At 41.2% G+C, this 14,326-nt stretch overlaps 1 protein-coding gene across 1 annotated transcript in view; it reads right to left on the bottom strand.

The window, feature by feature from the left end:
* Positions 1 to 14,326, bottom strand: part of LOC124569463 — a 184,562-nt gene that overhangs the window by 9,857 nt on the left and 160,379 nt on the right. Inside the window, 2 exon segments of the mRNA XM_047131073.1 lie at positions 8,873 to 8,984; positions 9,079 to 9,202. Coding sequence (XP_046987029.1) covers positions 8,873 to 8,984; positions 9,079 to 9,202 — 236 coding nt within the window.

The raw sequence follows: 14,326 nt of genomic DNA, 5'->3' as shown, positions 1-14,326 counted from the left end.
ATTGCATTTTTTGTGCAATAGATTCACACCAACAGGGATGAATGTGCGGGTGCATTATCATGATGCATGAGCCATGAATTGTCTCGTCACATTTCAGGCTGTAACCTTCTCACATTTTCTCGCAGGTGCTGCAACATGTCCCGATACTACCACTGATGAACAGTTTGTCCCAGTGGCACAAATTCACAATGAACTAATCCTTCAAAGTTGACAAAAACTATCACCATGGCTTTGACATTTGACCTGACATGAGGAGACATTTCTGGTCTTGGAGAACCTTTTCTGATCCACTGTGAAGACTAAACCTTGGTCTCAACACCTTAACTGTAGACTCACATATCATCACAAGTTATGGTTCTCTTAAGGAACATCTCTTTCTCATTTGCAAGATCCAAAAGCTCTTCACAGATTGCGAGGCAAAGGCCTTTCTGGTCTTGACTCTTAAGCTGTGGGACGAACTTGGTGGCAACATGATGCATTCCAAGATGCTGTGTCAGGATTTCATGACATGATCCAGCTCAAATGTTACATTCTTCTACAATCTCTTGGACTGTCAGTCTTCTACTGGCATGCACAATTTTATTGGCGTTCCTGACACATGCACTGTCGTTAGACGTTGAGAGGCGTCAAGAATGAGGGTCATCTTTATCTTCTGTCTGGCCATTTTTAAACCATGTGAACCATTCATAACACCGAGTAAGGCTTCATCACCATAGGCTTCCTGCATCATTTGGTGTGTCTTCTTGAGCTTCACACAGAATTTAATGCAAACACATTGCTCCTCTAACTCGGCCAAAATTCGTAAACTATGTGACAATGTCCTACTCGGTACACCACTGAACAATAACTAACAGACATACAATGAAACTTCTGGCAGTTATAAATTAAACACAGGCATGTGCAGGGATGCCAACTGCATTTTGCTCCAATACACCACTGGTGCAAAGTTATGAATGTTCAGAATTTTTTGAACAGACCTTATATGTTTAAGATTTCTGGACTTATTCCAGATCCATGAGTACAATTTAACTTACAATGTGTGGAAAAGACATTAGGATTTTCTCTCTCTAAGTATGTATTGTGCAACCTTATTCCACGACATGCCCTATGCTCTACATCATTGAGGATCTCCTCCCACTGGATCTATGGAACATGAAGTATATCTAATGTAAGCTAATCTGGTAACACTGCTTGTCATGAATAAATGAACCTTTCAATGAGAGTAAATAAAACTAATGATGATATTAAATTTTAATGAATTTGATTTTCTAAATAACTGAATGCACATTAACAATACATAATTTTGTAATGAAAAACAGAAATCAAATAACATTCTTAAGAGAAATGAATATTTTATGAAACTTATCTTCACAGAGTCGAATATTTCGGTTTAACACACAATTATTGACAGTGTACTTTTACGAGATCGAGCACAAATGTACGAGAATGGAGAAGAAAACCAGAAATTGCCTATTTCAAGGAACTAGCATGGACTTCACCTAATTTGATTTAGTGAAACCACAGAAAACCTAAATGGCTTGCCATGTCAGTGCAATCAGGGCGCAAAATCTGCAGCAAAAAAAGGTGTGTCTGCTTAGTAAGTGGAATCTTATGAAGATATTCAGGCTGGTGTGAATTTTGACCTACAATCAAGTGCTCTTCCTTCATCTCGATGCCAGTTTACTTGTAAACCACATTTTTTCTCGGTTTGTTTCAGATTTGTGTTTGACAGTAAAGTGTATTTATAATGGCTATACAGAAACTTATCACAGCAGTGGACTGTTTTCTTTTTTCTTATTATATAAATTAACTTCCTACTGACTTTTTATCCTAGCTCTATTTTGATAATGTGATGACCTTTAGAACTGGAACAGGTGTAGACCTTTAGAACTAGAAGAGGTGTATTTCTCCTAAGTTGTCCATGTTTGTGATATCTTTGCAGAAATAGATTGGGATGGGAAATATAGCATTGTCACAATTGTCAAAACCTGTTTCATTTGTAATTTTCTGATGACATTATCTTCTTTTTCCGATAGCTTAACGGAGTTTCAAACAAGTTTTGATACCATGTCTGAATGGACTAACCAAACAGAACTTTTTTTATTAATCATACCAAGATAGATATTGTGTCCAATTGCCTTACGGAAGGCATAAGAATTAATGGAAAAACTATAGATATACCCAAGGTGAACCCCATCTAGAACAGACAAATCCTGTCTAGATAAGACAAAGACTTTCCAAAACAGACAGAACAAATTAATCAACAGAAGAACAGCGAACATACTAAAAACCAAATTTATCTTTCAGTTTTCTTTTAAAAAACTGCAACACTCTTATCAAGAGGGGGAGGGGGAGAGAGAGAGAGAGAGAGAGAGAGAGAGAGAGAGAGTCTATCAGTTCTCATCTGTGCTATGTAGAAATGACCACTAACCAAAATGAAAACAAAACTGTGTCATCATTCCAGCGCTCAAATCCGGTCAAAACCCTCTTGATGTGGATAGCTACCTGACCATCAGCCTCACCAACATTCTTTGTAAGCTGCTGGAACAAATAGTGTGTCGGCGGTTGAAGATGACGAGGAGATGGCACTTGTAGTCAGACGAGAGATGTTTAATCATCTGACAGTGGATCAGGTACGGCCCACGAGCTGTGTCGGGGCAATGTGCAGGGGTGCTGAGGAGCTCCCACTCTGTAAATGGGACATTATAGGGCATCTGCCGTTTCAGGGTCTGAAAGGCTGGGGGGTAGTTCTCTGACACAGAGGCTCGAGCATAGTACTCAGCAAAGTGCTCGGCAATTGCGTATGCGTTGGAAGATAACACGCCATTGATGTTAATGCCAGGGACACCCGTTGGGGTCTCGTACCCAAAAAGACGTCTGCTCTTCATCAAGACTTGGGAAGGTGATGTCTGACACCCAATGGTCGACACATACCTCTCCCAACACTCCTGTTTCCATCATTTTGTAAGCTGGTGAACACAGACTCTGAGCCACTTAAAGGCTATTAGGTGCTCTAGGGGAGGGTGCTGCTTACGTTGGTGTAGAGTTTGCCGATGGTCTTTAATTGCCTCAGCAACTTCTGGAAACCACCAAGGGACTGTCTTTCGCTGGGGGCACCCTAAGAACGAGGGATCGCGTTTTCTGCCACAGAAACAATCGTTGTAGTGACCTGCTCAATGACAACATCGATGGCACCATTTGGGGGAGACTCAACGGTGACAACAAAGGTGAAGGCTTCCCAGTCTGCTTTGTTTAAAGCCCATCTGGGTAGGCATCCATGGGCATGATGCTGGGGGAGTGACAGGAAGATGGAGAAGAGGTCACTATCACACAGGTCATCATGTGCTCTCCAGTGGATAGGTGGGAGAGGGCCAGGACTGCAAACCGAGAGATCAATGGCTGAATATGTGCCATGTGTCACATTGATGTATGTGGGGACACCTGTATTTAACTGGTAGAGGTCGAGTTGTGAAAGTAAATTTTTGACCTCCCTACCTTGGCCAGTAAGCATGGCGCCACCTCACAAGGGGTTATGCGCGTTAAAATCTCCCAGAAATAGGAAAGGTTTAGGGAGCTGATCAACCAGTGCAGCCAATACGTTCAGGGATACTGCACCATTTGGAGAAAGATATAAATTGTAGACAGTTATTTCCTGCGTTGTCATTCTGACAGCCACAGCTTCAAGAGGGGTTTGAAGGGGCACAGGTTCACTACGTACTGAGTTCAGGACATAAACGCAAACTCCACCTGACACACTATTATAGTCTCTATGGTCCTGTAATATCCCTTATAGCCATGGAGGGCAGGGGATTGCCAGGAACCAGGTTTCCTGGAGGGCCATGCAGAAAGCAGGTGTAAAGTTCAACGGTTGCCATAGCTCAGCCAGGTGGTGGAAGAAACCGCCGCAATTCCACTGGAGGATTACGTGATCGTGAGACTGGGAAGGCATGAAATTCTCAATGAGGCAGTCTACGCCTCAGGGTCACCTGCTGCCGCCAGATGAGTACCTATGCAATTGACATCCATTGTGTCTGAGGGCCCAGTGCGATCTAGGTCCTCAGGGGACGCCAGAATCTCCACCTTATCCTCGGACACAGAGCTTGCAGGTAGTGGTGGTGTGGGTGCCACCACAGTGCCTTGGTTCTTGGGGGTCTTTTTCTTTTTAGGTTTCTCTCACTGATCCTTAGGTTTGTCTGGCTGGGAGGTCTTCACTGATTCAGTCTCAGGGACTAAGGAAGACCGTGAAGTCCTACGACTAGTTACCTGTGGTTGCTTCAGCCACTGGCAGGTGTCAGCTTTGCCACTGGTAGGAACCTGGGAAGGGAGTGACCCAAGGGATCCTTTCCTGGCGAGAGGAGCCAAAGAAGACTTATGCTTCTCTGACTGAGAAGCGGGGACTAATGTCCCCGATGGTTGGGGGGGGGGGGGGGGGTTGCTCCTGAAGTAGGTTGTGCAGGAGCAACAGGGAGGTAAGTGCCCCCCACCATCAAGAGGCAGGTGGAGTCTGAAGGGCCTGAGAGCCAACTGTAGGCAGCAGAACAGAAGATGGTGGAACTGTTGTCATAGTAGCAGTGTAGGTTGACATCATATCAGCGTAGGTCAATCGGTCCAGGGTCTTGTATTCCATTATTTTTCTTTCTTTCTGGAGAATCCTGCAGTGTGGCGAGCAAGGTGAATGGTGCTCTCTGCAGTTGCACAGATGAGAGGCGGAGAACATGGAGTATTGGCATGTGATGGACGTCCACAATCTCAACACGTGATGCTGGAAGTACGGCAGGAAGACATATGGCCGAACTTCCAACACTTAAAGCACCGCATCGGGGGAGGGATATATGGCTTTATGTCACAGTGGTAGACCATCACCTTGTCTTTCTTGGATAATGCGTCACCCTCAAAGGCCAGGATGAAGGCACCAGTGGCAACCTGATCATCCCTCGTAACCTGGTGGACACGCTGGACGAAATGGACACCTCACTGCTCTAAATTGGTGCGCAGCTCATTGTCACACTGCAAAAGAAGGTCCCTGTGATATATGATAGCCCGAAACATATTAAAGCTCTTATGGGGCGTGAAGAACACAGAAACATCCCCAAGCTTGACACAGGCGAGTAGTGCCTGTGACTGGGCAGAGGATGCTGTTTTGATGAAGACCGACCCTGATCGCATTTTGGACAAGCCCTGTACCTCCCCAAACTTGTCCTCTAAATGCTCCACAAAAAACTGAGGTTTCAAGAAAGATTCCCCATCAACTCTTGTACATATGAGGTACCAGGGTGACTGAGCTTCACTGCCATCCTTAGCCTGGCATTCCTCCCATGGTGTGGCCATGAGTGTGGGGGGGGGGGGGGGGGGGGGGGAGAATGATTTGGGGTCCTATTTCTTAGCATTGAAGTTAGACCTTGATCGCTTAGAGACTGCTGGTGTTTGACCGCCAGCAAGAGATGATGTACTATGTTTCGTGGCGTGTCATCCGCCCTGATGCCACCCATTCCGACCAGGATCCCTCCCCGTGGGTACCACCCAGCCGCAGCAAAGGCCACCTGGCAGCATGGCCATTGCCAGGAGTCCCGATGCCCCAGGGTGACAGGCATCTACTCCTTAGCATGTGTGGGGAGTTAACAGCACAGGCAGCAGCAGAGCGATCCCTGTGGGGTCAGGGGGCTACAGCCAACAGGGTACATGGCGGCCCCACCACAACGGACAGGCTACTATGCTCGATATCAGGGGCAAACGAGCTAAGAAGTCCATTATCATAAACAGCTGGAGAATGAGGGGAAATGTAGATCCGTGCCGACAAAGGATGCCAGAGGTCTCGGCGCACGATGGACACTATACACCATGTAAGGCACCCTTCCCCAATTGGCTCGCTCTTCGGGTAAATTTTGAAAAATGGTGGTCAAACTCTACAGGGGACCATCACATAAAGGCCTAAATGTACGAAACTCCTTTCAGTCGCCTCTTACGACAGGCAGGAATACCTTGGGCCTATTCCAGCCCCCGGACCTGCAGGGGATAGGAGTATTTTGGCTCTACATTTATAAAACTGAGAAGGTGAAATGAGTTCCACTTGAAAAGTATTTGGGGGTAAATGGCAAATTATGAAAAAATGGAACATTTCCTGTTTTATTGTTAGTTTTTGAAATTTGTATCACAAAACAGTCATAGATAAGCAGTAGCAAGTTGAAAAATGTATTTATTCACAGTGCTTTTGCTGCCTCCATAATGAGCAGTTATCATTTCAAAGCACTCCTAATAAAGCTTCATCTTTGCAACAGGGATAATTAACAATCAGAAACTGACCCTCTCCTCAAAATATGCACATTTGTTGACCACTTAACTTCTGTTGTTCCTACTTCCTATGCTGTAATACTGATTAAGATAATTGGGGATTTAGAGAAATCATAAAATTTCATGTCTAATTCAAGAAAAAACCTCAGAAATACAGCATACAGTTGCTTCTTATTTTTGGAGTGTGTCTTATGTGCAACACATGGTACTGCATGCTGGGAAGAGGAAACAGACATTATTGCACTTCTCAAGAGACTTCAGCAGAAGTCCTTTGACAAAAACTCACTGTGTGTATCACTATTGTAGTTCACTTACTTTTGATTGAATGTGGGATCAGATCATGAAATAACTGGGCATGTGTATGTTGAACAGAATGGAACTTCCAAAAAATACTGTTTTCAAATGTCAAATTGAGAAAGGAGAAATACTTTTTGCTAAGAGGGAACATTTGTTGTGCCTGTGCTGAAGAAATAAAGTGGGGAGACACTAGTGACATTTTGATGTTGTTGACATGCCATACAGCATATACACTATGTGATCAAAAGTATCCAGACACACGGCTGAAAATTACTTACAAGATCGTGGTGCCCTCCATCGGTAATGCGGGAACTTAATAGCCTTGAACTTAATAGCCTTGATGAAAGCTTCCGCTCTCACAGGCATATGTTCAATTAGGTGCTGGAAGGTTTTTGGGGAATGGCAGCCCATTGTTCACAGAGTGCTGCACTGAGGAGAGGTATCGATGTTGGTCGGTGAGGCCTGGCATGAACTTGGCATTCCGAAACATCCCAAAGGTGCTCTATAGGATTCAGGTCAGCACTCCGTGCAGGCCAGTTCTTTACAAGCATGTTATTGTCTTTTAACCACCCCACCACAGACCGTGCATTATGAACAGGTGCTCAAATGTGTTGAAAGATGCAATCGCCATTCTCGAATTGCTCTTCAGCAGTGGGAAGCAACAAGGTGCCTAAAACATCAATGTAGGCCATGCAAAACAACAAGGAGTGCAAGCCCCCTCCATGAAAAACACAACCACACCATAACACCACTGCCTATGAATTTTACTGTTGGCACTACACACACTATGACATTCACTATACCCACACCCTGCTGTCAGATTGCAACATTGTGTATTGCAATTCGTCACTCCACACAACATTTTTCCATTGTTCAATCATCCAATGTTTACACTCCTTACACCAAGCAAGGCATCGTTTGGCATTTACTGGTGTGATGAGTGGCTTGTGAGCAGCTGCGCGACCATGAAATCCAAGTTTTCTCACCTCCCACCTAACTGTCATAGTACTTGCAGTGGATCCTGATGCAGTTTGGAATTCCTGTGTGATGGTCTGGATAGATGTCTGCCTATTACACATTACGAACCTCTTCAACTGTTGGCGGTCTCTGTCAGTGAACAGACAAGGTTGGCCTGTACACCTTAGTGCTGTACGTGTCCCTTCACATTTCCACTTCACTATCACATCAGAAACAGTGGATCTAGGGATGTTTAGGAGTGTGGAAATCTCACGTACAGATGTGTGACACAAGTGACACCCAATCAACTAACCACGTTCGAAGTCCATGAGTTCTGTGGAGTGCTGCATTCTGCTCTTGCACAATGTCTAATGACTACTGAGGTTGCTGATATGGAGTACCTGGCAGTAGGTGGCAGCACAATGCATGTAACATGAAAAACGTATGTTTTTGGAGGTGTCTGGATGCTTTTGATCACAGTGTAAATCTGACATCACTGTGCACTTATCAGCAGGTCCTGTCACCAACACAAACCCATTCAAAAGAAAACAACATGCTTAGTGGAAGAAGTTATTTTTCCATCTTTTAATTTGTGTGTCTCAAATGCTTACATTTTATACCAGGAAACAAGAAGGTCAAATGAAAGAAAAAATGCAGGCTAATAGATGGCAAACAACTTTGTTCTACACGGAGGCAAACATACAGAAACAAATAACTCCCTAGGACTAAAACAAGCAAACAGTGTAAAAGGCGTTTTCCACACAAATTACAATGAACAGAAAAAATCAAATCCGAGTCAAGTTTGTAAAGCCCATGCACACACCATCAAGAAAGAAACTGGCAAAATTTCAAGAAAGATAACTTGTTGGGGCACCCTGATTGAGGTGTTGCTCCATATATACCTGACTGTTTCAAAATCTATCATAATGGGGCAAACTGTATGACTAAAGCATGTACAAATTTTTCATCAAATTAAAAAAAAAAAATCATAAAATTAAAAATTTGTCTATGGTGTTCTATTTAGGTAAATGTATCTAACACTACTGTATTTCAATTTATTATTGATCTCACACTAAGCTTGTTATCATTTAATTACTGATTTTTAGAAAACTTTTTTCTTACTGAAAAATTACTAGAACTGACTCAGTGCCACATTGGGAGCGTAATATCAAAAGTGTTAAGTAAGAGCTGTATTCTGTGGTAAGTATGTTATCATATTTATCTCCTGTGGATTATACTAAGTATATACACTACTTTACCACAGACAAAAATTATACATATTATACAGTAGAGTGATGATATTTGGAAAGTAAGTCAATAAACAACATACCATTTTGATAAGTAAAATTCATATAACTTCACTGGACACCTTAGTGGATTTTCTTCATTTTCTTGCTGCTCATACTTTCTCTTTTTCTTCGTCTTTGTTCTTCCATCTTCAGCTGATGAAATTTTGGTTAAATCATGAGATTATTGCTGAACAGTAACAAAAAAAGCAAGAAAGATTGAAAGAAGATGGCATATCATAATTCATACCCCTCATTGATGGTGGAGGATAAAACCGTAGAAGAGCAGACGATGTGCCTCCACTTGCTTGGCCTGGTCTTTTCCAATGTTTCATTATATGAGCAAAGGACAGTTGCATATGGTCACTGACAGTCTATTGGGGAAGAAAAGAAACATTTATACTACAAGTAAATAAATGACTTATACAGGGAACTATGTAAAATATGTTCTTAAACAACTATTTTTCAATCCACAAGCAAAATTTCACGTAGTGTGCTACACAAAAGTAATTCATAGGTTGTGTAGCAACTGTATATTCACTGTCTTAAAAGCTCAATTGCTGCTGGGGATTTGCTGTAGTCAATGCCACAGAACCATTACAAATACAGGGTCAGTGATTCACTGATTGGAACTATATCAAATCCCCCGTCTGATAATCCAGATTATTCTAATTCAACTAAGGTAAATTCCATGATCATTCCTTCAAAAATGCGATGACCGATTATATTTTACATCCTTTTCCAATATAAGCTTGTTCTCTGTCTGCATTTTTTCACTGTTGATGAGCTGCAAAACACAAATCTTTGTTTTCGAGGATTCTGTCATGGGAATGTGGGAACATTACTATAATGAACAATGCACAATAGTGCACAAATATTTTAATAACCAACAATAGACGGGCAGCACGTGTTTAATTGAACAAAATTTGTCAGATAATCATATACTGAAAATTCACTACTGTTGAGCTATGCCATAAAATGATAGACCATCAGCAACGAGCAAACGTAAGTTCTTCTGGTAAGCAGACAAGGTGGAATATACAGAATGCATTCTCACATTGGAATGAAGTGTGCCCTGATATGAACTTAGAGCACCTGCCCACGAAAGGTAAAGGTCCTGGGTTCAAGTCCCGGTCCGGCACACAATTTTAGTCTGCCTGGAAGTGGCTTTGTCATTTTGTCTAACAAGGCTGCTGCTGCATTACACCACATTACACCAATGATGCCACTCTGTATTCACTGAAATCGCGATGAACAATGCAAGTCGATAGTATTTACATTTTTCTTAATTCTCTTCACTTCAATACAATGATGAAATGTCCTGGTTGAATGTAAATCATTTAAGGAGTAAAGCTAACAACTTGGGGGGGGGGGGGGGGGGGGTGATTTCATCTAGTAGGAGCTTCTGAAGCAGGTGCATCATAAAAGTGTCTTGGGCACAATTAAGAATTTTCTAAGTGTCCGGACCGTATAGGACCTGAGCTACGACAGAGACATTACAATCAGCTGTGCTAGATCTCTTATCTTGAGTTCTTAGTCAGATATTTGCATATGTGGCATGAAGTCCACGTGAAATTGTGAAGCCAAAATGAAAGTTATGTAAAAGCACAGAAGTTTCCTATCTAAAGGGCAAATGTTGCTAAATGTCATACTGAAGGTATAAAATGTGCCACAGGAATGTGAGTTCCAGTTTTCCTAGTATTAATAAAAGAATGAAAAGTGACAAACTTTCTAAACTTTATGGGTTACCTACCCATCACCTCACTTCATTACATTACTGATGTGTCAAAACATAAACTTACTGGACTTGTAACATGCAAGCAGATACAATTCTTGGATATCAGAATCAGTCATGCAGCACGGAGTTAAGTTTGAATAAAGAAGACACCTGGGAGCAGCAATGAGGACACTTTAGCGGCACATGGTCAATGAGAATACACCTAATATAATGTCCCAAGCAGAAGCAACATAGTTAGTGCTCACTCCTGTTTTAGGTGCACCACCACTGTATTAGGATACATTTATGCTGCAGACTCACTGCTGGTGCATTGCCTCTCACTGCTCACCAGGAGCCTTGTTACATTTATGCTGCAACATTGCTGGTTGTGCAGGTTTCTCCTTTCTCGCCAGGAATTTTTACCCCACGGCTGTTTACACTGCTAGTTGAAAGGACTACTTGCAGTGCGTGACGCCAAAATAATATTCGTGCATCATCTGACAGCTATAATTGTGATTCATTCACAAGAAAAATTTTGTTATTGACAATATGAAAGAAGAATAGGTGTGAAGGCACACTCTGAATGTAAATGTACTGCAGATATTTGTGCCAACTCTAAAAACAGTTCAAAAATTATCCCGAGCACTTTTTCAGAAAGTTATGACTGTTGTAACAAATTTTCCAATTTTAAGTATTACTGAACCAGTATAGCGTAAGATGTGAAGATTCAACCCAAAATTATACAATAATTTCTGATGAGTAATTCATGGGCCTCCTCACTCTGAAGTAACACTTCATCAATTTTTATCCACATCTACTTCATATACTGCAACTGCCACATGTAGATTTTTATGCAGTTATTCTAATGAAAGAAAAGAAAACAATACATTACCTGAAACATAGGAACTAATTTCCAAAAATTATTACACCTAGTATTATCCCTCATGAGGTGGTCACAATTATCTCTCTGTCCCTTGTCCCTGATAACTTTGCGTCCAAAAATGGCTGAAATAAGTGCATGCTTAAAAATCATCACTTCTAGTCCTCACAACATTACAGTCTGTGTATGGTGGTATCATTGGTAGGATATTGGGAAAATGAAGTCAATCTACACAGGAGATTGCTTACAAAACGCTCATGTGACCCATCCTAGAACATAGCTCAAGTGTGTGGGATCCATGACAAATAAGACTATCTGCAGACATTGAAAGCCTAGAAAGAAGGGCAGCACCAGTGTCCACACATTTAGTTGAGCATGAGAGACTGTCACAGAAATGCAGGAAAAGCCTGAGCTGGAAGATGCTCACAGCTGGATACAAAACTATCTCTCAAAAAAGTACTTACAACATTGCAAGTACCAGTATTAAGTGACGAATCTAGGAATATATTATAGCTCCATAATGATCAGTCTTGCAGTGATCACAAAAATAAAGTTACATGAAGATAAGGGTAACCTAATGACAGGTGGGACAGTGATTTTTCGGAAGCCACTTTTCTCGTGCTATATACCTTAATAAATGGTACACTGGGAAATATCTTCTCCCATGCACTTCACAGTAGTTTTCAGAGTGTGTATGTAGATACTGATGAAGTAGATGTACACTGTGTGAGAAACTATGCAACTAGGAACAGCCAACCACGAGGCTGCTAGAGTGATCCTGAAGCAGCCAATCATGGGTCAAGTTTCAGGACATGCATCGATGGTTGCAGAGGAGCACTAACCAACTTTATACCAATACTTGGCAACGATTGTAGTGAACAGTGATGGTGCAGAATAAGTGAACTGGTATGACAAAGTGGACTTCATCATCACCAGGCCACAGCAGCAAGCAGAAAGGTGGCGGCATGAGTGCATCCTTAGTGTATGGTAACATTAGTACGAAGTGAGCTAGCATTCCAGAGGAACCGAATGTAGACTGTGGGCTATGGATGGTGGATAAAGAAGGTATGTGCTAGGCATTAGAATTTCAAGAGTCAGGATTTGTAGACCTCTATTATCCAGTGTGCTTATTACTTGCAAGTGTAACATACAAATGGTATTTATGAAATGCTTAAGGTTCTTACAGAGAACAATACATCAAGAAGGGAAGGAAACTGAAATGAGAAATAGAGAAAGTCCATATATTTTTTAAGCAATCAATAGCTGGTTACAGAAGAAAACTTACATGGAAAGACAGATGAACAGAATCAGCAGAATGATGTAGGAGAGAGATAGATGTACATTTGATTGACACCAGTTCATTTCTATGAAGAGACTTGTTCATACTTATCAAACATATACCTCTGTTCATGTCTACATTGCTGCTTTATTTAATTCATCATCCACTTTCTGTTTATAATTCCTTCCTTATCTTTTACTATTAACATATCAGTTTATTCAGCTACCCCATCTACATTAGGGATACACTATTTTCACTTTTCTTTAGTCAAATTATTTCTCCAATGTAGCTTTTCTGGGTGGAGGAAATAGTACATTCACAGTTTATCTCTGATCGTGCATTCATATTTTCTTTTAATCAGTAATAAACATCCATCATCATTCTGTTCATGCCTTAAAAAGTAAAGTTCTCATCAATCCAAAGATCGATTTGAACACCACAGTGCTTTACAAGGCATGATCCTGTTGCATTTGGTATGCTGTTGCCTTCCCCTTCCTTTACAATTCTAAAATCAAGGACATTTAATGGACAAAAAAGTACATTATAAATGCTATGTCAACAACATGCTGTTGCTTGTAGATGGAACTCGGGACGACACTGATACAACTCAGTATAACCCCACTTTTACATTCCTGGAATTAATGTTTTCCTGCCGTTTATGACTTTTTTTATCACTCCCGTCAAATTTCCTAGTCCACAATGTTAATTCGCACCCAATTTTCCAACAACATATTTGTAATTTTCCCACAATTTACAATTTATGAAAAAATGTTGGTGGAGAAAAAACTGATGTAAAATGACACTGCCATGGCGTTGGCCATCAAGTAGTGTTTAGCAACATTAAGTGGTTAAGTTTCTTGACACTTTCTCTACTCAGCAGATCTGAACCAGTAAATGGGTAAAAGTTGGAACTATCTGTGCCTTATGTCCTGCTGCAAGGGGGATTCAAATAATGATGATATGACCAACCACCAACTTTAATAAACCATCTCCATAGCACATGTGCAGTTTTGTGATTGTTAAGATCACCGTGACACCTTCATCAAAGCAGATTTAGCATATTTTGTCACTTGGCCACTTGTAGTGCTAGTGGACACTTTCACTCACTCTACATTGTTCAAATGTTTTTGGTTTAAATACAGTGCCCATTACATATTTTTTCATGCTGAGCAAAATATGTTTCAAGAATTTATTCTGGTTGTCAACAGCAGTATTTGTGTATGGATTCTTTTTGACGTTATACAAACAAGCTACGTGAATGATAGTTTGTACACATGTGGTTTTTTACACAACTGAGGAGGCACAGTATCAGATAAACTCAAAAAGATGACAACAGTCCAAGAGATGCAGAACCACACACATGCAAACATCACTCAAAATACTTATCTAAATATTTGCACTTGACAATGAGGAAAAAATCTCGAAATTCATCATGTTCAGCATGAAAAAATACTTAACTGGTGCAGTGTTTCAGTATTTAAATAACAAATGAGAGCTGCAGGCTTTCGAAAAACATCTATAATGATGCATGAAATAGAGTCAAACGTTTCTACTTCCCAGGCAGTCATCACTTCCAGTAACATCAGTGGTTTTTATTAGATAATAAAATTTTACTAGATAAT

The sequence above is a fragment of the Schistocerca americana genome, unplaced genomic scaffold, assembly GCF_021461395.2.
Source record: "Schistocerca americana isolate TAMUIC-IGC-003095 unplaced genomic scaffold, iqSchAmer2.1 HiC_scaffold_15, whole genome shotgun sequence".
NCBI classification, from domain to species: domain Eukaryota; kingdom Metazoa; phylum Arthropoda; class Insecta; order Orthoptera; family Acrididae; genus Schistocerca; species Schistocerca americana.
This window is presented reverse-complemented; position numbering and strand designations above follow the sequence as displayed.